This window comes from Aquila chrysaetos, chromosome 11, assembly GCF_900496995.4.
Source record: "Aquila chrysaetos chrysaetos chromosome 11, bAquChr1.4, whole genome shotgun sequence".
Lineage (NCBI taxonomy): Eukaryota > Metazoa > Chordata > Aves > Accipitriformes > Accipitridae > Aquila > Aquila chrysaetos.
Window position 1 is genome coordinate 39,091,255 of NC_044014.1, and position 27,757 is coordinate 39,119,011.

The following is a 27,757-nucleotide window of genomic DNA, read 5'->3' on the forward strand; positions in this document are numbered from 1 at the left end:
GAAAATTGTCATTTAAGTGCTATGGATTTTCTTTTAATACTTTGTAGAACCTTAAAGGGTTTAAAAAAAAAAAAAAAACCGACCTGAATTGGGTGTTTGTAGTGTTTCTCCCAGACTGTTTTGCTGAAAGCAACTAGTGTTAGTTTCACAGCAAATTGTTCCTGTTGTACCAAAACCACAGCAATTTGGCTGCAGACTCCCTGAATGCCGAGATCATTGTGTTACTGGAGTGAAGATCTTACACCACCAAATCCACCTACAACCTCTTTTGGGAGGTATTCCACCATAAGCAGCCCCCAGCCCATTGCTGCAGTGCTTTTGTGCCTTCCTTGTGTTTGTGCCTCTGATTTTAGCACAAGCAGTTTTTATCTGATCTGCTCTGGCTTTGATAAAATTGTTCTCTTTCAGACCCCGTTCACTTTGAGGTGCAGGCCTGCAAAGGCAAGTGCCGTTTCTCTGCGTTGCTTTATGAAGAAGCTTTTCAATGGCAGAAGCACCTTCTTGAGAGCAGTCAGGCTACTACCTGCCTTGGGAAAATCTGTTGGTGTAATTTTGACAGTGAGGCCTCCTTCCAAACTGACATCAGGTTAACCAAGACATTTATTGTAAACATTTTCAGTTGGTATCCTACTAAAGGCTGGTTACAATAGGGGTGAGATCACATGCCCGCTTATAATACTGCTAGAGGGAGGTTACAGTAATAACCAAATTGCACATCACAGTTGCTGGTATGTTAGAGAGAAACCAAAGGGTTCACGTACCACATTTTAGGTAGAAAGCATATTCCAGTAGGTAAGAAGCAATAACATAGTGGCTAGATGGGGTCAAGCTCTGGAAAGATTTACTGGTGCGGTTGTGTAACATGACTCTGGCTAAAAGCACACATCTGCTGAAAGCCCCAGAGGCTCAGTGGTTTGCGAGCTGGTAGTGCACAGCTAACGAAGGGTTTAAGAATGGAAGCGGCAAGATCAGAGATTGATATGTATGCACGGTGCCCAAGAAATGCCTCCATCCGTCCGAGCTGCGGCAGGGAGTTTGGCATGGCGTTAGGCAGTCTGGATCCAGGAACTAGCTTGGAAGCGGGAGAAGGTTCTAGGTGCAGCCGTCCAGGCAAGATGCGGGTTGTGGCAGCGGCAGAGTTGATTTTTGGCTTCATGTGTCTCTCTCTAGTCAGGAGAGAGAAGCTGCAACCTGCTCGATGAAGCTGGCCAAGTTGATGTCTCGCTCCGATAAGCCTCCGCACTCGTGGGTACTCAAGGTGATGTGAACCTAAACCAGACAGACAGACCGACCAAGTGTTGCTGGCAGAAAGAGCAGGCACGGTTTCCCCCAGTGCTGCAGACAGTTTGCATCTGATGAGGCAGGTAGCGCTATTACTTTCTCCAGACTCATTAGCAAAATTTCCCGGGGTGGGAGAGGTGGTCTGGCACTTCGCCTGGTTTTCTTCTTCCTACAGCTTGTTCTGGCCACAGGCTGCCACTGCCGCCACTGCCACCCCTGCCTTGGTCACAGCAGCCGGCTGTGCCCACTTTTCAGCTCGCTCTTTCTCCAGAAGCTTTTCGCCTTGCTGCTACTTCTCACACTGATTTAAAAAAAGCAACCCTGGTGCCGGCCTACAGGCAGCTACTGCCGAGCCGGACAGGTCAAAAAAGGGGGAGGAAAGGATCTGTAAGCAATAGCTGTAGGCTGTCTGTGGTATGCCAAGGGAATAGCATGAGGGAAGAAGTCCTGCTGATCTGAACAGGACTTGCTGCTGCTGTTTTATGCCTCAAAAAAGGGATCTGCACCCTGAAGAGCTCTGTCTGCCCCCACCATCCCTGTTTCTTACCTTATTGTACACATTGAACCATTCAGGGTGGTGATCGAGTTTTTCTGCCTGTAGAGCCACTCTGGTCATGAAGCCAAAGGCCTGCCCAGGGGAGTAAGAAGAAAAGTTAGCTCTCAATCGCTTACCCTGCGATACTGTCTTTCACCCCATTACTATTAATTTTACACTGCGTGTTTCTAGGTAACCCAACCAAATGCAAGGCCTGGGATGTTCTGAATCTTTGTTTGGGTTTTGTATGGGTTCTCCTCTTTTTGGGGAGCTTTTCCCAGACAAACCATGTGCTGGGTCGAGCACTTTGGTGTCTTGAGCAGGTTATCTTGCTCAGCCATTACATTTCAGTAGAAACACGGATGGGTTTCTTTGGCTGAGCCTTGCACATGGGACTCCCTGCTGTGCAAACCAGGTCTCCCGCTTTGTAAAACTCCGTACCACTGATGCTCGTACCCGGTTGAAGTCCTTGAAGTGGAACTCTTTGAAGATGGCATCTCTGCCTTCCACCTCATTCCACCCCACAGCTCTCACGTTTGGCAGCAGCTGCTCCCTTTCCTCCGTGCTCAGCCTGTGGGCTTTTCCTGCCTGACACCGCAGAAAGGAAAGGGAAGAGGAGCAGATCAGCGTGGCAGAGGTAGGATGAAGTGGATGTTCAAAGCTGCAAGGCAAGCCATGGGCTGTGGAGTTATGGGTCCACGGAGGCAGTTGCAGCCTGGATGGGAGGGTTAGAGTGTGTGTGTGGACCTGAATTGGGGTGTGCTGATGATAGGGGATATCAATGCTGTCCTTTGCTCCCTGCCCTGGGTACATCCTGCATGTACCTAGGTCAAGTGAAGTCCAGCTTGTCGCTTTTGTCCTCTGACTCGCAACACCTACCACTTTACCAGTGTATATATGTATTCATTATAACCTGAGGTACTAAGAAATGATGGCTGTGTGAGGTTAAGCTCCCAAATAGATTACATATTTTCTGGGGAAAAAACCCTGAAATTCTGTGATGGCTTCTAGAACTGAGAATTGTTTGCTTTTGAGGTTTGTGAAATATCTTTCTGAATCGGGAGGGCTTTATTTGCAGGTCATCTGCACTGGAAGCCTGCTTTAGGGGAGAAAGAAGTGGTGTGAATCAGAGAGATGAGTCACACTAAATTGGAGTTCAGCTCCTTTTCCTTTTCAATCTCCCTTATGTTAAGATGGAGTTTTAAGAGGCTGTTTCTGTCTGCGAGTAACAAAGGGCACAGGGAGGGATTGTGATTTAGCATTGTCTTCTGGCTCTTGGGCAGAGCTGCTGTTGTTTGTTTTTTAAGGGGTGGGGGTGGGGAAGCAGCAGTTCTTCTTGGCTTTGGGGAGTGAATATAGGCAAAGATGAAACTAAAATAGAGTTCTTGGGGATGGGGGCTACCTGAGCCAGTGTATCTTCTGGCTTAGTGGAGAAGGCAGGAGTGAGTGCGGTGGGGGTATTGCTCTCTCTGAAAGGTTATGTTCTGGCAATTAAAATTCTTTCCTAGTGGGTGATCTGATCCTTCCAGTTGATTGTTTCTCAAGGACAAAGACCAACATATCTTTGTGATTTGTTTTCCTTTATGTGCTGTAGAGCAAAGCGAGGCAAGTTAGATACGAGTCCCAACAAATACGGCCCACTGTTTCTTGGGGGTGTTTGGTCAGCAGCCCCTTGAGACGCTTTGCTTGGGCATTGATGCTCAGAAGTGGCATCTTGTTTAAGATGAGCAACTAAGGCAAATCGTCCTTACCTGTAGTTTACCCACTCACAGGCTGTACAGAACCAAAGAGGCAGCCACGGAGCTGATGTTTTTGTGGGTTCTTCTTTGGTTTTGCATGTTTTGAGGAAGATTAGAGAGATTAATGTCCTATTCCCATGTTGCTGGGTCTGCTAAGCCATTAGGCTGTGTGGGTCCCTACCTGTCTGCACAGCCATGACCCTTGTGCTTAGAGAAAGCTGTCAGCTGCAGACCACTTCATGAAATGGAGAGTGCCAAGGTGCATGCTGAACCTTAGCTCGGGGCCGGCTGGGGGCAGGATGGTTCCTGTCCCCCCGGCATCGCAGCTGCACGCTCTCCCTCTTGCATGATGTTTGAGGAAAACCTTCCTCGCCTGTGCGTGCTCCAGCCTCGCTGCTTGCTCGCAAACCATCCGTGCCGCCCTTCAGTTTGCGCGGCGTTTTGGATGGCCCCCCGCCAGCGCCAGCTCTGCCACCCCCCTGCTAATGTCAACCCCGTCCCTTCCCAAGCTCTGGGTTTGGAGGGAAGGTAGCGAGTAAACACGGCTCAGCGCATTAAACCCTCGCAATAAACCCTCAGCCGTTGCCCTTCTGTGCTGATGGCGTGATAAGCTGGGCGCAGGTAGCTTAGCAACTGGATAAAGTGGGGACGGAGGCTGGCTCCGCATGGGGCCTCTGGCAGGGGGGCACCCCTGGGGGCTGCCCTGGGGGGATTCAGGTGGGAACCAGGGGCTGAAACATCTTGTTCGTGTATCAGTGCTAAGGAGAGGAAAGGCTGTGTAAAGCTGGAGCTGTTGCTTGCTTGGAGCAGAGGGCTATGGACACGGCAGGCTGGGTTCCGAGCCAGCCTCCCCCGGGCAGAGCAGGAAACCAGCCTGCTTGGGAGGGATGCGGCTTAATTGTTCTCTGAACAATTTTCTGTGTCGTGACTACACGGGAGGATGGGTCCTGGGGCTTTTTCCAAGTCCAGCTCCTCTCTGAGAGCCCAGCACCAGTGGGAGGCATGGCCAGGCTGAGGTTTGGCCAACGGACCACACGAAAGCCAGCCCCTCCAGCTGTGTCTTGTGATGGTGAACTCTCTGCCCAGAGCACCCTCCGTGCCCTCCACCCCTGCTTCTTTCCCCTTCCCTCCTCCTCCACCCCAGCACGTTGGCCAGCCTGCTGTTTTTGTCGGTGTGGCATGTTAATGCTTTCATGTGCACTTACTCCTTTAAAACACACTCTTCTCATTAGGGAAATTTACTTTGTTTTCTTTTGCTGGCTCTCAACTGCCAAGCCATTGGGATTTTTTAATTTTTTTTTTTTTTTTGCCAGCAGGAAACCAAGTAGATGCATTGTGCAACTGAGGGAAAAAAAACAGCGTGGGAAATTGGGAGAGCTTTGTGCTTTTTGGAGACAGAACAACCCTCTCTGCTCAAACACCCTCCCTGTTAAGGGTGACTTGTCACCTAGGAGGAGGTAAAGGGGACAGCCCTGGCGTGAGCAGGACGTGCAGGCAGGGCTGGAACGAGGTATGCCACAAGGCCCACGGTCTTTTGCCTCTGTCCCCTCCACTGCCCTGAAAAAGCTGATTTCCAGCCGGCCAGGGTGGGTTGCACGGGCCGTGCAGACGGGGCACGCGTGGGCGTCACGCTTGCCATGCAGAACTGGAGCGGGTGTCACGCTGGCAGCGCAGCCTTGCTGGCGGACCCTTTCCCTCCCCCTCGCAGAGGAACCGAGCCTGCAGAGCGCTGGCTTCGGTAATTCAGCAGCAGCCGAGGGAGCTCCCCGCGTTACTTATTAACCACAGCGCAGAGCCCTGCTCCTTTCTCCCTCTCCTCCTGCCTCCGAGAAGAGGCTGGAGCTGCCGCCGGCACCTTCCTGCCCTGTCTTTTGCCACCGCCTGCAAAGCAACAGCCGGATTTCCCAGCAGCGACTTACCATCGCCCGTGGCTCTCCGTTGGCCTCCGTCCCCGGTGCAGGCTGGGTGGCGGACGCCGTACCGTCGCCCGGTTGAACCGCGGCTTGTCCGGGGCGGCGGGAGGCGTGGCGAGGGGGCCGGGTCCACCCACGACAAAGTGCTGCCCGAGACTTTCCCAATGCTGCCCTTTCCCACCGCTGCCCGGCAGCGGGCACCTGCCTGCGGGGCCCTCGGGGGCCGTGGGGCTTGGGGGATGCTGAAATAGGGTCTCTTCGAAGCCCTGCACGCCGAAGCGGTGGTGCGTCCACTCGTGAACCACCCACCCCTTTCCCCTAGGGTCACTTTTTTTTTCACCTGTTGCACAAGGAAAAGGCAGAACGGGACGGAGAGGGACAGTTAAAGCCGGTGCCGCTGGATGCTGCTGGCAGCACATGTGATGAATGTGACGGTCGTTCTGGCTGAGCATATACGTGTGCCTCCCAGGCTTTTGAGCTCTGTGCAGGGATAATCATGAGCTGAGGGCTGCATTGTCTGGGGACAGCCTGGATTATATCGCAGCATGTGGACCGCGAGCCAGGGTAACGGGGGGGGGGAGTGTGTGCAGCACAGCACTTCTGAGCATTTTTAAGGTGTTTTCTCCTGTTGCCAAGGGAACCGTGTCTGCATGGATGCCGCGTGCTGCTCCCCGGCGTGTTTTTGCTCTCCAGGCCTGCCGGATTTGTACCCATGTCCTGTAACTCATCGTCTGCTAAACCCGCTCACGTGATGGGCAATTTTCCAGTGCTGACAACGATTTTGTACCGTGCTGATGTACGTGGTAGACAGAAATTCAGCACCCTGCCAGACCCTCATGGCTTTCTTTACCCTTGAAGCAACTGATTCTGGAAATTTTTTAATATAGTGTGACATACATCCCTTGTATATACTCCTCTGCACATTTTGTTTTCTACTGTTAGGGTTTGTGGGTGCCACAGAGATGATTTGTTTCTCCAGCAGGCAAGTTAGAGAGAAGCAAATTCTTCCTTTCCTTTTTTGCCCTCTATAGATTTGCTTGCCGTGGTAATGAAAAGGAAAAATGAGCATCTTTTGTGTCCTGGGAGACCCTGAGTGTCTGTCTGGGGAGAAAAGACTTGGAGAGCAACGCAGCACCTGAGAAGAAGATAATTGTGTGCAGATATGAAGCTGGAGGCTTTGATATGGATGAGAAGAGGAGGTGCGCTGTACGGTTTCCAGCAATGAAATCAGGAGGTGGAATTGTTTGTAAGGTTGGGAAAGGCCAGCAGAATATTTTCTTGGCATAAGTCTGAATTGCAGGACCGGCAGTTTCATCAGCACAGCCCAGCAGAAGCACCCCTGTAAATAATGGCATAAACAGGAGGTAAAGGAAGCAATATTGTCGTGAAGTTGCAGGTGGAGATACGGGTGCTGCAGATAACAGCTCTGTTCAGGGGATCTCTCTGCAGTTTTCTCAAGAAAATGCAGTGGCAGTTTTGATGGTGACCTGTCAGGGCCTTGAATGCACCTTGGCTAGGTGACAGTGCCTCTGTTGGCCTCCCTATTGATTTGGAGATGGGGGAGGAGGCAAATACCCCTTTTCTAAATGTACCCCGCTTTCCCTCTGTTGGATTTTGTTCCAGCACAGCTGGGAGCCAGTCCTATTTACCTTGCCAATACGCGTGCTGCCAGTACAGAGCAACTGACAGACACCTCAGCTCATTAGAGGTGAGAATTTCTGTGGCTGGAGAACATCAGGAGAAAAACGATTAATTATACTGTGTCTACTGATTACCCAGCTCCTTTGTAATGGCATTTTCTCTCCTAGGTTATAAATCGAGCCTTAACTGCCAACTTTACACGTGAGAGATCTCTCACAGACTGATGTGCTTTTGCTGAAAAGTGTCAACAGGGCAGTTGTGATTTTCCTTGGTCTACGGTGTGAAATTGTGGCTGGGAGGATCCTTTGGCTGACTCCGACTTCTGAACCTTTAAGTGCATGAAACTCCCCCTCTGCACAGCTTTAATTTCTCTTTTTGAGATGGGACCCTTTAGATTTGCTTTTAATGATTAATTGAGTGATGTTGGGCAAGGTATTTGCTCAGAGCAGTTTGCAGCCCCATGCAAGGGGCGTGCCAGTTTACTGGGCACAGATTTTTTCTCTTTTTCCCTCCCTTTTTGTCTAGTTTAGAGCTGTGTTTCTTTTGGTGAGGTCAACGGCAGCTAAACCCACATGAGTATGTTGCTGTTACATGCACACAGGGGCTTCTGCATATTTGGAGTGAGCTCTGGTATCACTCACCTACTGTTCTTATTTTGCCAGTAAGTTTTTAACAAAACGTATCTGACCCCGAAGCTGCTTTGGTTGAGAGCTGTGCACTGTCTCCCATCTCAAGATTTGCTTTTTGAATTCCCCCCCTTTCTCATTTCATGCTCCCTGAAACATTTTGATGGGCCCTTTGGGGGAAGAGGGGATACTGGCTTCATTCTATGAGAGTGCTGGCTGCAATGTGTGACTGCTTGCAATCACATAAGAAATATGGAGAGTGTGATCCCTGCTGCTTTCAGGGGAGGCAAGCTCCCTGCAGGAGCCTAGGACTCTTCAACACAGCAACAAGTATTCTTTGGTGGTTTTTTTTGTTGGTGTGTTTGTTTTGGTGTTTTGGTCCTGTTCCCCCCCCCCCCGTGTGGTTCGATTTTTTTTTTTCTTCTCCTTTTTTTTTTTTTTGCCTTCCCCATAGTCCGTGCTGGCTCCTCGCTTAACAGTATTAAAAATGTGCTCAATGTCATCTTCCTGCAGGTGTGCTTTTCCAGGCATCCCTTGGGACCTGTGGGGTTAGCGTTAGCATGGTTCGAGTCATGGTAAATTCACTCTGACTTTGTTTTGGGCCCTCTCACGAGGCAAATGGGATTAACCAGCAAAGAAAGCAGTGTCTTCTGCCATCTTGTTTGCTGCAATGCAAGTTTGCATTAGATGGGCTGTTAGCAGAGCCGCTGACTCCGCAGCAGGATGTTTGCTGATGACACTGGCAGAAGGAGCCTTTATCTCAAACGAGGTGCAGTTACAGGGCTAGGTGTTTGTTTTTATATTGTACTTTGGAAGAAGGGTGGGTGTCCTCCAGCACAGCATGGGAGAGGCTTGTCTGTCGTGTCCAGGAGGGACCCAGTGTGGGTTACTAAATAGGAAACACACATCACGTGAAGATCTTCTGGGCTGAAAGTAGGTGAAGGCAGAAAAAGGGAGAAGCTTCATTTGTGCTTGCTCTGTTCTTGCATTTCCCAGGTCCGCTTCTGGCTGCAGCTGGAGACAGGGTGTGAACTAGATCCTGTGTCAGGATGTCCCTTCTCCTTAGAGAGAAGGCTTTTAGAAAATCCTGGGTGTGCTGTTAGTTTACTCCACCTTTAACTGATGCGCTTGGCTCTTCTTCAGGTCTGGCACCATCTGCCGCTCCTTCTTCCCACTGCTCGTGAGGGAGAAGAGCTTGCTATGCTTCACCTCTTTTCCCTGAACGGGGAGACCCAGGGCACGAGGATTGTTAGTAACCCATGAGATGGGAGAACAGATTTTTGCCTGGTGGGTACAGAATTGTCCATGTATTTATGTCTTTGAGGTTGTTCCTGTGATAAGACTGAAACTCATGTGTTGTGGGCAGGGGGGAACAACTGCTTAGTCAGCAGGGAAACAATTAACCAGCTGCAGTGCCTCAGGAATTCACTGGGAATACGTTTTCAGAGTTTACATCCATGCTTAATGGCATCTGAGCAAGTAGCTTGGGACAGGGTCACAATCCCCTGGTGAAGCTCAGCCCCCACAGCGTGTTTTAAGCCAGGGTGGGCCAAACTCTTTCATCATTGAGGACTCCACTGGTATCTGAAGCATTGCTCTTGTGGCACAATAGATTTAATTAAAGTTTGTTTAGCACTGGAGGGGATTTATGGCAGTTGTGACAAGTTAAAGTTGACAAAAGGGCCCAATAAATAGAGATGAATCGTTAATTATTCCTGTGTGAGATTTCCTCTTGTAGCGTCGTTTTATCAAAGTCAGTGAGGGCTGGGAATTGGCCTCAGCACTACGAACAAAATAAATTGGAGGCTGGTACAAATCGGGGCTTCTCTGGTCTGCTCACATGATGCTTTAGATAAAGGGCCTTGATGTCAGGCAGTGTGCAAGTACCCCTGGAGAACGCTAGATTGAAAAAAATGGCAATAAAAGTGGCATAACAACTTCTAATGTGTAGAAAACATGAATACCAAAGTGGGAGACAACTGTGTGCAAGACGGTGGAATATCATAGCATCTGGGAGTGAAGAAATATTGCATTGAAGGGATATTTCCCAGAGGAGGAGGAAGATGATGCAAACCTGAGTCCAGAGTACCTGAGTGCACATTGCCACAGATGCCTTCTGTTTCAAACTGGTGCTGGAAGAGACAACCCATTGCTAGCCGATGCACGGAGAAGCCTGGCATGAATTAGATTTGAAAACTCAAGAGCTGGGCCGCAATAATCCTGCTTTGACTCTGTGTTTGTCCTTGAAACCAAGTGGCATGACAAAAACAAGGGCCATGGGCCCTGGCAGCTAATGTACTCCTGTGTCACAATTCTTGTCCTCCAGGTCCCCAGGAGTTTGCTCCATGGTCTGTGGTGGATGGCGGTGAGATCACGCAGTTTGCTACCCTGCCAAGGTCAGTCTGTTCCCTGCAACGGGATGCATTTGCCCCGGGGGAAGGTAATACATCAAAACTGCCTTCTCCCCACCCCTTGTTTTGTCCAGTCTGGTGATGGATTGATCACATAACCTGCCTTCCCTGGGCACAGCTGGAGCCTGGTGCAAGGGAAACTTCTTGTATTCAGCTTGTTTCCTGACTTTCAGTCCAAATTTGAGTTTCTTTGCTAAACAGGTTGGATTTTCTGGCAAATTTGCAGGGGTTGTGGAGGGCGAATATCTTGACAGATCTGGAAACCTTTCTCTCATCTTAAAGAGTGAATTTTGCTCCTTGTTTATGCAGAGTTGGGCACCGCCATGTGAAGTGGCTGCTGTACAGCCACGTCTTGTCACTAGGGGTCAGGAAAATGCTGAGGAACGGGAGAGCTCCCTGAAACCGCAGCCCCTGGCAGAAGGGCACAGGGTTGGGGCTCTCAGAAACCCATCTGATGCCCCAAACCGGGACTGATTGCTGACATTATCAGCTCTGCTAAAGAGTGTCTGCGCTCAGCAAAGCGGCTCTTCAGCTGGACCTTCATGACCGAATTGTTTCTCACGAGAAGCCCCTCCAGCTCCTTTGGTGCTCATCAAAGCATCAGTGCCACTCCTGGGGCGTGCTCACCCGTAGATACGTAAGCATTGAGGATGTCTCCCCAGCTAGATTGCTAGAGGTCTTTGGTTACCAATCCTGTTTTCAAGTCCTGGAAGTCCTTGGGTTTTATTTCCAGCTTCCCAATTGCTGGTCTTGCAGTAAGCTGCCCTGAGCTAGGGACAGGAGAGGAGCTCTGGCTGTGGATGTAAAGGCAAGGTCTGTCTGCACAGACCTTTTATTGAGCAGGATTAGAAGGTAGGATAAGGGAAGGTACACAAGCTTTTGGACAAACAAGCCCTTCTTCCGACTGGAACTAGAAATGGCAGGTTTCAAACCCAAATGAGTTGAAACAATTGCTCAGAGATTAGTGAGATATTTAACAGTTGTGGTTGCTTTAGAAGGAAAGAGTGGCTGTAACGTACAGGAGATGATGATAGGTGAGCGGAGAAAAAGAATGTGCTAAGGCAGTGATTTTCTTGGAGACAAAGGCAGGTAGCTTATGGGCCATGGCACATGGTGGGGCTGGTAGAGGGCACAGTGGCCAACTCCTGGAGCTTTGCTCTGCAGTAGAGTTGTGAATTCTGTTTCCTAGAGCTGCCTCTGGGGAGGTGTTATGTGGTGTGGGGTTTTTTTTTGTTGTTTTTTTTTTTTCCTTGGATCAGGGCTGAGAGCAGAGGGAGTGATTTTTTTTTTTTTTTTTTTTTTTTTAATTTTTTGAGGAGGAGGAGGGGAGGGGGGGTGAGTGGTCCCCTGCCGGCTGCTGGGTGTGCTTGTCCCTCGCAGATTGTCTTTGGGAGTCTGTTCGGGCACTCAGCGGCTGCTCAGCTTCATCTGCAGCCTTCCCAGAAGGGTGGTAGGTGAGCTGGGTGAAGTGTATCCCATTGCTGGAAGCACAGGGTTATTAATATCCAGGCGTGGAGCGTGGTGCAGGGGGAGCTCTTGGAGATACATTGGCAAGTTTTGCATTTTTTTTGTGCAGAATCTGATAGCAGAAACTCATGTGTGAAATTCATGTCAGGTGCAGTGCTGATTTTTTTTTTTTCCTTGTTAGCATTAAACATACTCTTTTGATGAGGTTACTCTCTTATTTATATTACCACCTCTTTTTCTCCCCAGCCTAATGAGTTTGTACTGCTTCTTACAAACTGAATTAATCTGCTTTGCTTGTTCTTGCTATTAGTGGGAACGACCACTGGACCATGCTGTCTGCACTGTTTGTTCGAAGCAGGATAAAAATTAATGGGAAAATTGTGTACGCAGCAATCTTAAGAAACCAAAATGCCACTGTGCCTTACCCGTTGGGGGTAGCAAATTAAATAACGTAGCAGCTTGCTTCAAAGTCTGAGGATAAAGTGTTCCTGTGGCAGGCATGGCAAGGAGGGGAGAGATGAAATACTACGAACTGTCATTGATTCACAGCCTGGGCTGGAAGTTTGCTGATGTGCTACAGCAAAATGGAGCTGTGTTTAATTCCAGCCACCTCCACTCCCTCCTGCAACAGCTGTATCTTGGAGGGACTTTGGGCTCAAAAGGAGAGACCTGTTACTCGTAATGGTTTGCCTCAGCTCTTGGACCTCTGCTTACATCCCTCCGAGGTGCTGTTGAAGGTTATCAGAGCAGTATCCTGAACTGGTCTTGGAAATTGCTACTTGGTGTAGGCTGGGTTTATGACCTTGCAAAGGCAAAGTGTTGAAACTGGTGGGGAGGAGGGAGAAAGGGAGGTGGTTGTTTCTGGCTTGAAGTGGAAAGTCACTGGTGCTGTGAAGTCCTGGAGGATGTTGCTTGGTGGCACCAGCTGTCCCTGCGCTGCTATCGCAGATCCTGTGGCAAGATAGCTTTCACTGAGTATTGCTGCTGCCTGCTTGAGGCACCATGAAGAGTCAAGATGTTGGTGATAGCATTGTAGCGCTGAGAAGGAGGATTTTGCTGGGAAAGAGACCTGACTGTTTTTCTGGAAGGAGGATGTCTTATAGGACTGCTTTCAACCATAAGCCCTCCAGAGGGTCCATGTGAGAGCTCGGTCCTCATGCTGGTCACACAAAGGGAAGGTGAGGAGCAGGAGCGTGCCCCGCAATGGGGAGACAATGTTTCTTCATGGGATGGGAGGGTTTCCAATGTGAGGGTATATTGGGAAATCCACCTCTGACATATCATCAGGCTCAGCAGAGCTCATCTACTGGTGCTTTCCCCTCCGCAGCTAACATGGTGGCTATGGCTTTGGACAAACTGCCTGCAAATTAAATGAAGAAGGAACAGTTGGTTGAAGTGGAGCTGGGACAGGAACAGACCCAGTGGCCAAGGGCAGGAGAAGAGGGAGAACAAAATAGGAATTTTTCTTCCCAAACTCCTATTCCTGGATCAAGCAAGTTGTGTTAGTAAAAAGGACCAACAGTTCCAGTGCAACTGGGAGATGTGATATTGCCTACCATGGCAGCAAGGACTTAAGTCAGCAGGATCAAAAAGCAACCTCTGTGCACTAGCAGCAGCATCACTCAGCAAAGAGAGGGTTTCTCTCCAGGAACCAGCTATTGATCAGCAGTTTATAACGAATGCCCAGCATGTAAATAAATACAGATACTGTGGTGGTGCTGCAGACTTGAGCCTGCCCTTGAGGCCCGCGTGGCATGTGCTCTGTGGTAACTCAGCTGTCTCTTCTGATGCTCAATTGAGCAGGTGAAGCTGATTCACTCAAGCCTGGTGACTGCAGCTGATCTGCATTCTTAAGCAGGTAACTAGTAGTTTCTATGACTGACAGGTGTCTTAAATCAGCAGGGATACTCCATGAAGTATTTGCGGGACGTCACCCTAGTAGATGCCTGGGAATCCAGTCTTGCTTTTGCTATCAAATTCAGCATAAGGAGGGAGGGAGGACTGTGATTTTTAAAAGCGCTTGCATTTTTGGGTACCCTCCTGGTGCTGCTGCAGTTCTCCTATGCACAAATGTGGCTGTTGTGGGGGGAAGGAGTGAGAGCCCATCTGGTGAGAAGTCAGGTGTGTCTTACCTACGCTGTCTGCACAGTAAAATTTGGGATCTGAATTGTTCCTTCTGGAGCTTGGGTGTGGACTGCAGCTTAATGCTCTCATTTTGCTTAGTGGCGCATAGCTTTCATTAAGTAATGCTGTAAAATACTTGCATTATGGGCTATGAACCAGAAAAATCAGACTGTAGTCGCTGTGGCTCTGGGTCACGTTTTGCATGTGGATCATTGACAAAAGTAACCAACCAGCAGAGATGAATGAGGTAGAAGGTTTTTTACTGTCTTTGTGGTACAATCCTCTGATGAAATTTGACAGGCAACCTGAGATCTGCTCCACATTTAGTTTGAGAGGAAGAAATAGCATACTGGGTTTTATTTCACTTGCTTTCATTTACACTGCTGGAAGGTTTAGCTCCACTTCAGAGCATGGAATTGCGTTTTTTCCTTACAGAGCCCCAGAAAGGGTATTTTAGAGCTTGGAGGAAACTTCAACAAACTGGAGAACAGGCCAGGATCTTTCCCCTCTTTGCCCTGTGCCTGTATCTTCATTGGCAGTTAAGTATGGTGCAAAAAGCACCCGTCTTATTTTCCAAATCACTATAGCCAGTGATCGAGTCTGCCATGTCAACAAAAAGCATTAAGATCTCCGCTTTCTGCTGATGCAGAACGATAATTTGTGGCTCAGGCATTACTGAGATGTTAGACGCCGAAATTATGACCACTCTGTCAGATTGGCTGGATAATTTTTACTCCTAAGCCTTCTACCAAGATGATTTTCAGTGCTTGGAAATTAGTCTTACTCTGCAGAGCTGTCAGTATCTCCCAGCTGTGTCAGTATGTGCTCTAACAAATGTGTGTATATATGATATAGCTATTTCATCATCATTCCCTGCACTTCTCCAGACACCTGGGAAGCTTATCTTAAGTGCAGCTCTCCTCTCCCAGGGGTCGCTTTTGTTAATTCTTTTTTTGGTTTGTTTTCCAGTAGTGTAGAAAAACCCTAGAAACAAGCTTGTGGTTTTTTTTCTTTTTTTTTTTTTTTTTTTTAACAGGCCCTGTAGACACACAGGGAGAGAGATTTTTGTGTTCCGAGTAGGTTATGCTTGAAGTGCATGGTGGGGAGGTTTTATTTGTACAGGTAGGAAACTGAAGCAAGGAGAAATCAAGACCTCAGAGGTGTTAAAGATGTAATTCTCAGGGAATGTTTGTATCCTTAAAAGGTAGAAGGCAGGAAATCGTTGCATAGGGAGGCTGTGCTGAGGTCTCTTGAGCAGGTCTGAAAGGGTTGCAGGTCCCCTTGCAGAAAGCGAAAAGCAGTGCTTAAAACGGCAGATCCTTTGAGAAACAGAGCACCCAACGCTTGACCTTCCCCATCACCAATCTGCAGCCATGGTCTTTGATCAGCAAAGAGGTGTCACCTCCACCCCCAGGGCACTGTTCCTCCCTGAGGACGCCTGGCCCTGTAGCAACTCATCCTGGACACATCTCTTCCTAGGAGGAGGTGGGAGATGCAAAAAAGCACTCTGGAAGAGTTTTTGCCTTTGTTGTGTGCAGTGAAGGTGAGCTGCGAGCCTACAGTTGCCTCATCTTTTTGGATACGCTCCCCAGCTGATTGGGGCTCTATTATTAGTAGCTGACATGCTGGTAGAGTCACTGTCCTCCTAACTCTGCTAATTAATCAATGCACCCTGTGACAGCTCTTGACCATGAAATAATTTTCATTAGTATCCAGACCCCAACAGTATGGATGAACCCATCTATCTTCATTAGCTCTTGGATTTCAACATTAAGGAACAGGCGCCAAAAGTGACAGTAAAAGGGCAGTTTCCTGTCTAGTCCCTTCCTCATCCCAGTGAAAACTGACCTTGCTGAGATTTTTCTTTCTTCCCCGCCCTGCCCCTTGTTTTATGTTGGTTAAAGGAGATGGGCAGTAACTTCAGCTCCTCTCCTTCTTATCCCAAGTGACTATCCTTAGGAAAAAAGTGAACAGGATCCTCTTTAAAGGTAGATAAATAACGTATGATTGTCCTCATTTTGTAAGTAATCTGAGAATGTCTCTCAGGTCACGAAGGAAAGAAAGTGAAGATCAATACTTATCGATGTCTGAATTACCTTCCTCCATACTAAAAATTAACTTTGCCAGTGTGTAGCTGCATTTGTGCACAGGTAACCCTAAATGGGCCAAAATTGTATGAACAATCTCAAAGCCAGGAAGGAGTAGTTACACTTCTTGGAAGTGTTCCCTGACCTTGCCGAACATCTGGTGTTTTCCTGGAAGCGATGAGAAGCCACCACTGCATGCTCAACCTTGCTCTCCAGAATGAGAGGGCATCACTGTCCTTGCTCATCTGTGAGGTTATTTCCTGAATATTTGGTCATGTTGGGAAGTCGTGTAATTTCCTTCCTGCCAGTTCAATCTGCCCTGAAGCAATTTCTCCTTTTGTTAGATTAACATGATTTAGATTAAAGAACTGAAAGGACTCAGAGAGGCCTCCTGAGATGCTGAAGTTTGTCCCCTGCCCTTGGGTTATATGATGTGGTCCTCCAGTCCATTGACATCATGGGGGTGGTGGGTTTGGCCCCTATTAACTTCTGCCTTTCTCCTAAAGCATGTCCTTTCCTGTGTGTTGAGAAAAAAAGAGAAAAATGGCCAAGCTTTGAAGAATTGAGCTGGCTGAGCAGATTTGCTATTCCCGTCAGGTGTTGTACACCATGTGGAGGTGTACTCTGTGCTGCCCAAAGACCCACTTGGCCATCGCAAACGGTGGCAGTCTGTGGAGCAGGGAGCACCTACCCATCTGTTTTCAGTAAGAACCGCAGAAATGCAAAGCAGGCTTTGCGTGAGGCTCATCAAACCGAGAGGAGATGGCTTGTACTTAGCTGCAGTGCTTATGGGGTGAGTTGCTCAAATAAATCACGTGAGGATGTTTCGTGGGCTCAGGTTGTTTCATCAGGCTAAAAGTGAGCGCTCCCAGAGATTTCTGGAAATCCCATGAGGCACAGCACCAAGAAGGTGCATTTTGAGCACAAGGAAATTTCTGTATGCTCCTTTGACCTTTTGAGACATCGATAACCGTGTCCCGTGGGTGGCCCAGGGAGGGATCATGCAGTGGATAATTGCACTGTGTCTCACAGACCTGTTCGGGCCTCGCTGCCTCCTGCACTGCGGGTGTCAGAGATGAACAACAGACGTTATTTTTGCAGCTTGCTCCTCCCAGGCTGCTGTGCATAGGCACTGCTTGGGCTTTTGTGTTTTGCTCTTTGTTTTTTTCCAGTAGTGTTTCTGGAATTGTTTCCCCCCCGCCCCCCGCCTTCCTGTATAACTTAACTCGGAGCTGCCTCCGTTGATATGTGTCTATATCTGCTGAGAAGCCTTCTATCAGTCATTTGCCTGAAGCCACCACTGTAAGTTATTTATACAGTGATTAGTTAAAGCTTCAGATATTTAATGCAACCTTTAAATCACATATCCACCAACAGCTATTGGTCACATAAAATTTCATTGAGCAGTATCTATCACTTACTGTTTTTCTCAATGTGTGCATATAGTTAATTTTCTACAGACCTCTCTTGCTGATATTTTCTGCTGAGTAAATAGTAAATTGAGGGACTTCAAAAAGTGTTTTGTTGCGTTGCAGTGAGTGAATTACTTGTAAAGGGAACATGGAATATAAAAATTCATCTTGCAAAAAAGTTGCTGTGTTGTATAAATTCTATCTCTCTATGTTAAAACAGACTCAAACCTTAAAATGAAATGTATTTTCACAGCATATGTAGCTAGTAAGGACTCTTCCAAGCAGCTAGGTTTGAATATTTAACCTTGTTGGGTTTGCTTCTGTTTTTTGCCTCTTCTGCCTCAACTTATAGTATGCTTATGGGACAAAATCTGCTTTGTACTAGGTGTTCAAAACTGTACCTGTAAACGCTTGAATTCAAAGATACAGTAAAAATTTAATATTTTTAAGTTGGCTCAGAAAGCCAAGTTTTTGAGCTTATCAAAGGAAATGAAACTTGGAAGAAATGTAGGTAGAAAATGTAAAGCTGAAGTCTAATGAAACGAGCTTCCTTTTTGGAACAAGTAGTCATTAAAAGAAGTGAAACGAGATTATGCCTGCATCTGCAAGTGAAGTAGCAAGAGTATATTCCAGCCCTGACAGCTGGGCTTGAGCCCAAGCCACCATAGACCCTGAAGTAAAGCATCTTGGTACCTAATCTCACCCTGTGGTCAAGAGAGGCAGCTTGAATCAACCTCAAGGGATGATTCAGATGCTGGGTGCATTGAACTGCTCCATGAGGGTCTGTCCATGACCCCAGTTGGACCCAACAGTGACTGGGACCGGGAGCAAGGAGCCTGGAATTGGGTAGGTTGAGTGCCAACCTAAAGATTCAAGTGCTGCTGTGTCTGTGCAGTGCAAATCCTCCTTTTCAGTGCGCCACGCTCAATTTGTGTGTCCTCAGCTTGGAATTTGGGGGCACTATTTTGCTGTGCATTTGAAAACACTGCAGTTCAGTTGGTCTGGAGTAAAATGGTGCAATACGTTCGTGTAACGCGGTTGTGACCGGCTTAGCCAGCTTGGAGCGAACAAGTCTCTCCCTTTCTGTAGGTTTCTGTAGGGTTGGCGAACAAAGGAGGAGGCCGGGGACACTGAAGGGGAAAAGGCGCGAGCTTTCCCCAGCTCTGCGTGCTTTGGCGGAGACCTGCCAGCCTTCCCTGCCATCGCAGAGCTGCCTTGCTAGCCCCACAGCTACCCCGTAAATGGGACGTCCACGTGCATCCCCGCTGCTCCAGTTGCAGCCTGCAGTCTGCTCGGCAGTGAGCAATGCAAACCCTGAAACAAGCGCAGCCCTGGGGAGTGACAGGCTGTTGTTTCTACCACCCTCTGGGAAACAGCTGGCAAATTTGGAGCCCCATCTGCTTGTGGGGTTTGATGGAAAGGAAGGAGAAAGTTTCTTGTGAGTCTAGTGCCAAAACGAGGGGTATTCAGTGCTCATGGGGGCTCACCTTGCCCTGGGGTGCAGACACAGCCTCATCTCGGCATAGCCTTTTCCCAGCCCAAATATGGGGCTAGCAACTCCTTTCTCTTGTTTTAACCTGGTTATAAGGAGCAGAGGAGAGGAACAGGAGGGAATAAAAGGCAAAGTGGTGGTTGGGGAACGGCAGGAGAGGACTCTTGGTGGGCAGCGTGGATGGCTGCGTCGTGGGTCAGCTGCCTGCCTGACCCTCACCAGGGCTAATAATGCTTTCTCCGACTTCTGACTGCTCACTGCAGTTTGTTAATTGATTTGGCAGAGCAAAAAGGAAAACAGTAGTGACTGAGTGAAGTGAAACTACATATTTTTAACTGTCCTCCTGGATCCCGGCAAGATTTCCTTCACCCTCCCTTGGAGCTGGTTGCTGTGTCGGTGCCTTCCTGTTCTGCATTCCCCTTGCCTGAGGTTTGATGGATGCTGAGGTCTCATTTTTGGCTAAGAATTGGGATTTCACTCATCCTGGAGGCAAATTTGCCACTCATTCCTGTGGCAAATAAACTTCGGGCAGAGTTAGCTGCTGCCCTTGCTACAGCAAAGGCCTCTGTCTTAGTCTGTGCTGTAATCAGGTCATTAATTAAACAACTCTGAATATTTCCACTCCCCTTTTTTTGAAATGAGGATGGAGTCAGACTTCCATTTGGCTTAACTGTACTTGGTGGGGCTGAGTAGTAAAGGCACAGTGTCAGGTAAATGCGGGTGATGGAGAGTCCTATCTCTGTGTCTTCTCACACAGCTGTGAGTACTTTACTCCAAGGCTCGTTATACATGGGGGCTTGACCTCTTTTTAACTGCAGTTAAAAGCAGTGTAGCCCCTTCCCAGTACTATTTGGTATGGCACAAGGAAAGGGAAAAAAGTTCCATGGACTTCAATGGACCCTTTCCGGGTGTGAGGGAGCTCCTGCTGTATTTAAAGTTCAGAGCGAAAGACTATCTTTCAATACATTGTATTTAACTTTGTCCAATTCCGTTCCCTTTTTCTGCAGCAATAAAACCACTATTGCTCTTTCATCTCTCCCCCTTTCTTCCCGAGTAGGTTCTGTGAAAACGGTGTTTGTGGGCAGTAAATCACAAAATGGAAGCATGCATTCATAAAATGCTTTATACCTCCCTCCATCAATATTTCAATGTGCAACACAGACACCAACATTTCATTTTAATTACGCTGCAAATTTCCCTGTCGAGGAAGAAAGCTGAACTCTGCAAGGCAGCCCAACCCCGTCCCCATCCCCTCCTTGCCATGGGAGCACTGCAACATCCAATTAGCCACGTTTTGTGTTCATCTGAGTCACGGGGCTGTATGCGTGCCCGGTGCGCGTTCCTCCTGCAGGAGGAAGACTTCCAGCTGGGCTGAGTCTGGCCTGCCTTGTCCTTTTCTTGCCACGGGGTGAAAGGAGGTCTTGAAGCCATTCATGGATGTATCTGTGGGAGCTGGCACGTTGCCTGGAGCCCTTCAGCGGGCAGGAAGGGCGATCCAGCACAAACAGAAGGTTTTGGAAGATAGGCTCTGACAGTGATTAGAGGCAAGGGAAGGCTTCCCTGCTACAGCAAGTGTCACGTTTTTTAAAGCTGTCCTTTCTGAGGTTGCATTAGTTGCTAGGACTGTTTCCATTCGCAGGAGAAGAGAAAGAACGTGACGGAGGAGTGCAAGTCACTGAATGACACAGGCACGTCAGCCCGTGCCTTCGTGTGGAGCCCTTTCTGGGAGATTTAAGAGATGGCCGCTTGCAACTGAGTGGCAATACAGGAGACAATACATTGCACGCCCAATTAACGTGCTAACCTGCAAAACTCCTTGCCAGAAGATGCTGCTGCGTCCCCCCCAAAAAAACATAGCAGATTTTCTCAAAGTACAACATTCACAGGTATGTGAGCTAGGATAAAAATATACATGACAAAATGCTTAAGGAAAGGAGGGGGTCCCCAAATGCAAAGGAAGTATGTCCCTCGTGGTGGTGCTGTTCCATCATTGTCAATTATAAGGAGTGTTAAATGTTCCTCTGTAGCAGCTGGTGTGGGGTATTATTGTAGAGAGGGCATTAAATTAGACGGGTTATCAGTGTAATTCAATATGACAATTTCTGTGGTCATATCCTGAAGACAATGGAAAAGGTGGGGAGAGGGAGCAGCACCCGTGACACACACAAATGCTAACTCGAAGGGAAAGAGGCATTCATTTCTTGTTAGCGCATACAAATGTAAATGTACTGATTTATGTAACTTCCCAAAGCTTAGCTGCTCGCTGCCTGAAGAAGCATTCTTAAAACACATATCCAAATTAAGATGCCACCTATCAGATAAATTGCTCTGTGTACAGACTTTGTTTGCAAAGTCAACATTTTTCCAACAGCCTTTTTAAAGTCCTTAAAAAAACCCCAAACAAACTCTATGGAGAAACAAATATCTGTATATTGCTGGTATAAAGGTCTAGGAGATGGTTTTGAGGCCAACCGTGTCAGTGAAAGCCAGTGTGATGGTGTCACGACAGCCCAGTCTTGGGTGGACAAGTGTTGGAATCTTTGGATATGTACTCATTAAAATTAATTCAAGTCCAAACAACGCCGAAGAAATGATTTAACAAATGAATCGCCTTATTTTGACCTCCCCGAGCACAGCAATTTGGAATTCTGTAATGGAGGGCTACACGTTTCGAACTGAGATGGGGAGTGTGGGATGTGTTATGCTTCACCCAACATCTTAATGCAGCATTTCCTCTGTGAGGGAAGGTGTGAAAAGTAAAGTTAAAGCTGTGAACTCTGTTTTTTCCTCTCCCTAGGACTGGTGTCTCCCTTTTACTCAGAGCTACACCAGACTCACACAGAAGAGCTCTCAGGTAGTGTTATCCATACGGTAATGGGTATTTTCCTACTCTATATCTATGCTTAATGATAGATGTAAAATGCTCAAATGATGTTAGGACAAGAATAGTTATTATTCTGGAGAACCTTTCCTAGGATCTCCTTGATGTTCCTTTGAAAACAGCTCTCCGGAAGCCCCACTTATGCAAAAATTAATCTGATGGCTGTAACGACAGAAGATGGGGAGGTACCTACAAGGCAGAGGGCCCTGAAATAAAGTTGATTTGCAGAAAGACCATAATAGGTCAACAGGCGAGACTTCCCCTGCAAGCCTGGAGAAAGTCATGTGAGCTGGGAGCTGTTAGGAGGATGTGCAATGGGATGAAAGCTAAGGACACCACCAAAAAGCATTTCTGAAGAGGTGGGACTGGCAGTCCTGGTTGGGGCATGCCAAGTGCTAGATGGGTCACCTCATGCAAGTTAGCAAGGAAGATTTCCTTGCATGATCTTGAGATAACACAGACCATCCTAACAGCCAGCAGTCTTGAACAGGAGTGTTTAAAAAGAGCTGGAATTTATCTGTCTTCGCAGGAAAGGAGTGCTGGCAGGTTTGGGTTGATCTGCTGGATGGGAGGAGTTGTTTGCCAGGTTAATTTGCCTCCCTGTGTGGTGCAGCAATTGCTGTAAGTCAATCTTAAAGAACCTGCGGCTGATGAACGTGGCCTGTAGATGTAGTCAGCGAGGCTTTTTGGGGTGAGACCTTTTTATCTGGACCCTGAACAACAGGACTATTAGAGAGCAGGCAGCAGGAAAAAAGAAAAATGTTAGTGTTTTCTGAGCATCCCCTCCCCAAATACACGTTGGCATGTCCCTGTGCAGCATGGAAATAAGCAGAAAGGATCTATTTACGTGGTTATGGGTTTGCTGTCCTTGGATTCTGTTTGAATACACTCCATCCCAGAGTTGTTTTGCATTTCACCAGGGAGTCTTTTGTCTAAAGGGCATCGCTGCTACAGCAAAGTGGAGCGTGTCCCTGCCCCTGCTTTCTCCAGTGGATATCACATTTCATTACTCTGATGAGCCTGAGCGAATTCTCCCGGTTGTGTTAATTTGCCCACAAGCCAGCCTGTGTCACGTCCGCAAGAAGCCCGTGACATTTTCTAGCCTCCCCCATCCCTCCCGGTTTCGAAACCTCGAATAATAATCGCAGCCTTGTCCCTTTTTCTACTTACTGCTTCTGAGACAGAGGGGAGAGAGGGCGGAGGGGCCGAGGCACCCCCTTCCTGACCGCACGGTCAGGATGCGGTCAGCCCCAAGCCAGGCGAGCGTGGGAGGCGTATTCGCCTCTCGGGGCTCTGCGTGTGTGTGCCCAGTCTGCTGTGGTGCTGCAAGGGCTTATGGCGGGGGGAACGGAGCGGGGGCCTTGGCACAGCCTCGGTCTTTGTGGTTGGGAGCTCGTCAGTGAAGTGGAAAGTGGGTGGTGGCGAGTGGGGCGGCTGTTCCGGCGTCGTCCTACCCTTTGGCCTGCTGCAGGTGGAGAAGAAGAGTGCTCTTGTGCATTTGATGCCTTCGTCAACGCTTTTTTTTCCTGAAGCATGGGTGCATCGCTAGGGAGAGGACCATGTAGCGTTGGACAACAAATGCTTTAAACCCAGGGTCTGAACGCTGTGTTTCAGAGTGCCCTGCAGGCAAGGCATAGAGGCAGGATTTAAAATTAGATGCATGGGGGCAGGTGAGAAGTAAACTATTTGTGTTCCCAGTGTGTGGTGCTGCTCCTTCCCCATGTCTTCAGTTTAATCTGTATTTTGGATTACATTGATAGTACCAGAGAGTTGGGGCTGTTTTCCAAAATGTTGGTATCCAAAAGTGTGAAGTGAGGTGTGCTTCTGCATGTATTACAAACAATATTCGTGCTTCTTTTTTTTTTTTTTTTTACTTTAAATAATGAAACTTATGCTTTAACTAATGATGCTTTTAAATGATGATAATTTTGCTGTTCTAGCAGTCCTGAAGTTGAGCCATTGAAAAATCAGTGGTGCTTGTATCAGCCTAACCTTAAGGACAGGTATTAATTTCTCAAGGAGTCAAACAAACTCTAACAGGACAGAGAAAATTAGCTACTGATTAATGCTACTTTTAAGAGAGATGAAGACACACTCTTTCAAAATACTTCTCCTGTGATTATGTCCCTCATCAAACCATCCCAGGAAGGCAATTCAACAGTCTGCGAGGCTTAGCCGCGCCTTGTGCTCTCAGCTGGTTATTAGGCCTTTTGGATAACCATCGTTCTCTATATTCAGGTTTCTGAGAGGAAAGGTTAATGCACGTTGGCTCATAAACACCACTCTGAATGTGCTGAGAGGCTTTGTACCGAGCACACGAGAGCCTTGGTCACGTGCAGACAAGAGTTACTTGCACACGGAGGACTGACGACTGATTGAAAAAGAGTTTCAGGCTAAGTGTATGGAGAGGCCTTTGAATGTATTTGGCTGTAACACAAAGCTGTTGCTGGAGAGCTCTTTGGCAGAAGGAAAGAGGCTCCAACTAAGAATTGGTTGTGTGTTGCATCAAAGACGAGGGGTTGGGGATTGGAGTAAGTGGATCTTACAGTAAATGGATCAAAGAGATCAGGACACAGAAACTAAAGCGAAAGATAATGACAGGTAAGAGTAACCACTAATGAAACTTGAAGCCCTGAGCACTTAACATGTGGTAAAGAAGATCCAGGAGCTTTACTTAGCCCTAAATAACCAGGATAGGTGAGAAGAGACCTGTGATGTGCTCCTAGGTGGGACAGGGTGGCCGAGGACTGCAAAGATAGTGGGAAGGATTTGGTTGCCAATAGCATGGATGTAGCATGCATGCCCCTCCTCAGACGCATTTGGTAAGCAAAATCCTTGTTTTTGCCAAGAAAAGGAAAGGCTAGGACTCCCAGGCGAGCTGGGTGACAGCTTGGAGTCTCACTGTGCACCAAGGCTGTTGCTCCTGCCCCTTGCTCAGCTTGCTTCACACCTGGGGACAGATGCACAGCGCCATGTATCCTGTTGATGTTGCTTCTGATTCATATTAACCATTTCACTTAAAACCACGGCGGTAGGAAGGTTTCAGGTGCTGTTAGGGAGAAAGGGGTAACTGAGGAGGATGTTTAGGGTGTCCTGACTGAGGCCACCTTTTAAGGTGTCTGCTTCTCCCTCCAGGAGCCTGCGATCCTAACCTCACCCCTTTACCAGTTTCTTAACATCTGGGGACATCAACATACCTTCCTGGGACAAAGTAAGATGTGCCCCAGCCTGAGCAGAAGCAGATGATCCAAACCATCTCCAAACGCTCCTAGCCTGGCCAGCAGCTGCTGTGGTGAGTGATTTCTAGTCCAAAGAGAAATTTCTTCTCCCAGCATCCCTCTGAGACATTTTTCTTTGCCCTGAAAGGATTCCTCCCTGCATGTTGAGTCATGCTTGAAGAAGTGCTTGTTAAATAAGTACCGCTCAGCTTTGCTTAAAACAAATGAAGTTGATTTAATAGGGCTATAGAACGGCCAGGTATCTGTGTTATTTAAGAGTATTGGCACTTTGAAGGCCGAGCGCTAAAAGCACTTCATTTTTATTTCAACTGTTAATTGAAAATCAGCTGGTTCGTCTTGTTCTTTCCGCTACCGCTCCTTCTCCCCTGCTCCCCGCTCTCGTCTCCCCCATTCCCCTGCGATAGGATAACAGCTGTTAATGCAACACCCCTGCACAATGTGCTAGTAAAAATGTGGCATGAGGCCAGGCTTTCACTTGTGGTTTATTGGTTTAATTAACCAGGGTCTTGCAAATACTTCTTTGTGAGGCAGAAATGAGAGAATCTAATGTTTCTTGGGCTGGATCCTTACATCATTTTTAGGCACCTGGTGAAAGCACCAAGGTAAAAACTTGGCTTCTCTGATTAACCTTGACTGAATTCAATAATACGTTGGAGTCGCATTATTGCTGACCTTGTGTTTTGCTACCTTCTCATCTTTCTAATTTGTCTTTTCTTCCTGTCTTTGCAACAACAGTCAGAAGTGTTAAAAAAAAAATCTCCTGCTGTCTCGTGGGAGAGCTCCTCTACTTACAGTGATTTTTATTTAAAAAAAAAAAAAAAAAGTCAGTATATTTCTTGTCGTTTATGTTTTTCTTGCATTTACACACACAAACATTTGCATGAGAATAGCTACTTAAGAGTTGCTTGGAGGTGACATCGTAATTTTTTTAATGAATTTGTGTGATGACATGCTGAATACTGCCAGCCATTGAGATAATTTGGCATTTGTTCATGCAAGAAGGAATTCTTCCTATGTGCCATTTTAGGAGATGATCTTGCCAATGTTTGTGAGAAAACCAGTGTTGAAGCTGAGATGTCCACAAAGAAAAGTCCAGGTGCTGCCTGGGTTTCTTTCAAGTGATGTGCTATTCTATCCCCTCCCCCTGCCTCCCCCGGTTCCTGCTGATGTGATGTCCTCTTATAATTTCAGTCTATGCTGCTGAAGGTGTGTGTATTATTTTGGGTGAGGCATGGAACAAAGGATCTGAGCACTTGTAGTGATCTGTAAAGCCTCTGGCATCTATTTAGAATAAACTCTGGGGTCTTGTTCAGGGGTATTGGTGTGGATGCAGCTGAAATCTTGTAGATCAAAGGACAATAAGGCCAGATCTTAAAATCCTTTAAGGGTTTTGAACAGTCTAACCCTGTTGCAATTCCAGTTTTGGGTTAAATGCTGCTTACGCTTCTCTCTTGAAATTTCTTTCACTTCTTTGCTTGCTTTTCCTTTACTAACACCTAACAGCATACACAGTTCCTGTGGCCCACCCTAGAAGGTGGTGGCAGTGATTCTTTCTTACAACTTTCTAATGATCTTGAGGGCGATGGTTGCGTTTTGAAAGAGACAATATTGATTATCATCTTAATTGACAGTTCTCCCTTGCTACGATCTCACCAAATCAAGCCTATGGCAGGTCACGTTCCCATGGGGTATCCAAAGCATGCTTTTAATTTCTGGAAGCATCTAGTCAGTGAGTAAATAGTTTCTTAAGATTAGCCTTCCTGCAGTGATTTTTCTGTTGGAGTTCAAGATTTCAATGTGAGAAATGTCTCCTTTACTAGGAATTTTGAAGGAGAAATTGTGGAGCTCAGTTCAGGACTTCAGCAAGCAAAATGCTTGCAAAATACCCAAAATTGGTACGGCCCTCGGTGGAGTGGTTTCTGGTGTCTGTGTGCGTGAATGGCTCTAAGGCCCAGGTCCAGGTAAGTGGGAGTGCATGAGGCTCTCGCTCTGAGCAGACCACTGTGTGAAGGTGCTTGTGAGCTATCTGAGGTATCAAATGGACTGCAGGGTGTCTCCAGAGTTTTTCATAATGTAGCCCCACACGTGTGGTGGCTGCTTTTGTCGTCTTGGCGTTCTTGTGGAAATCCAATGTTGTGATTCTGAGAGTCATGGCCAATTGAATTAACATCGTCATCTGCTTCATGGGTGATAAAAGGTAGATAGACTGCAGCTAGGTAAACTACATCATGCTCTGTCTCCTCTCACCCCTTATAACTGCTCTGACATCACCCAAGTAGCTGCAATTGGTTCACCCACCCGCTGACAGTGACAGAGCCAAGTATAGGGAAATGGTTGTAGTTGTCTTTGCTGGAGTTTTGTAGCTGTCCAAGGCACATAGTTGATTTTTCTCCTTGGGTTCTGCTGTCTCAACTACCTGATGCAGCTGGGTGATTCATCAGTACGATCATCTGTGTGATACAGGTTTGGCCAGAAAGTCCTTGCTTTTAGATGTAGGCAGGTAGGGTTGGCAGGACCAAGTCGTTGGCTCCAGCCCCCTGTATCTATGGGCAACCTGAGGAGACAAAGTTGAGTCCAGGAGGGTCCAGGGAGCTTCTGTTGTCCAAAGCCATTGCACAGGCACTGGAGCCTAGGCTGGCCGCAAGCTGTGCCCCGTCCTTGCTTATCCCAACGTCCAGCACTGGGAGCGATCTCTTTGTGAGGCTGCACTTGCAACACACTCTGAAACGTCAGCAAGTATAAAATTCGGTAAACGCATCATTTTGACTTTTTTTTCCTCTCTGGAGCATGTTGAAATGCTGACTGTCCTGTTTACTGTTTGGTGCAATTTAAGATGTTGAATGGAAGTGCAGTGTCCTTAAGTGAGATAGTTGCGGGCTACCCAAAAGATTATATCTTTACTTTCATAA

At 47.6% G+C, this 27,757-nt stretch overlaps 1 protein-coding gene and 1 long non-coding RNA gene across 2 annotated transcripts; one reads left to right on the top strand and one right to left on the bottom strand.

Annotated features, from left to right (window-relative positions):
• Positions 1-582: 582 nt before the first annotated feature.
• On the bottom strand, positions 583-5,621 carry PCBD1 (pterin-4 alpha-carbinolamine dehydratase 1). Its single transcript, XM_030030618.2, has 4 exons — positions 5,475-5,621; positions 2,273-2,404; positions 1,829-1,909; positions 583-1,269 (listed from the first exon to the last, which is right to left on the bottom strand). Exons 1-4 carry the CDS (start codon positions 5,475-5,477, stop codon positions 1,171-1,173), a joined length of 315 nt encoding a protein of 104 aa, XP_029886478.1. The 5' UTR covers positions 5,478-5,621; the 3' UTR covers positions 583-1,170.
• Positions 5,622-20,154: 14,533 nt separating this feature from the next.
• Positions 20,155-26,550, top strand: LOC115348295. Its single transcript, XR_003925790.1, has 4 exons — positions 20,155-20,614; positions 21,526-21,582; positions 24,745-24,901; positions 26,480-26,550. It is a non-coding gene; the product is annotated as an uncharacterized LOC115348295 (long non-coding RNA).
• Positions 26,551-27,757: the final 1,207 nt, after the last annotated feature.

Bases quoted from the DNA above. Each gene is read 5' to 3' on its own strand.
- PCBD1 (XM_030030618.2), bottom strand. The intron at 1,910-2,272 runs GTACGAGCATCA...TCCCCTGGGCAG, and splicing joins ACTTCAAGGACTTCAACCGG to GCCTTTGGCTTCATGACCAG. The intron at 1,270-1,828 runs GTAAGAAACAGG...TGTCTGGTTTAG, and splicing joins GGTTCAATGTGTACAATAAG to GTTCACATCACCTTGAGTAC.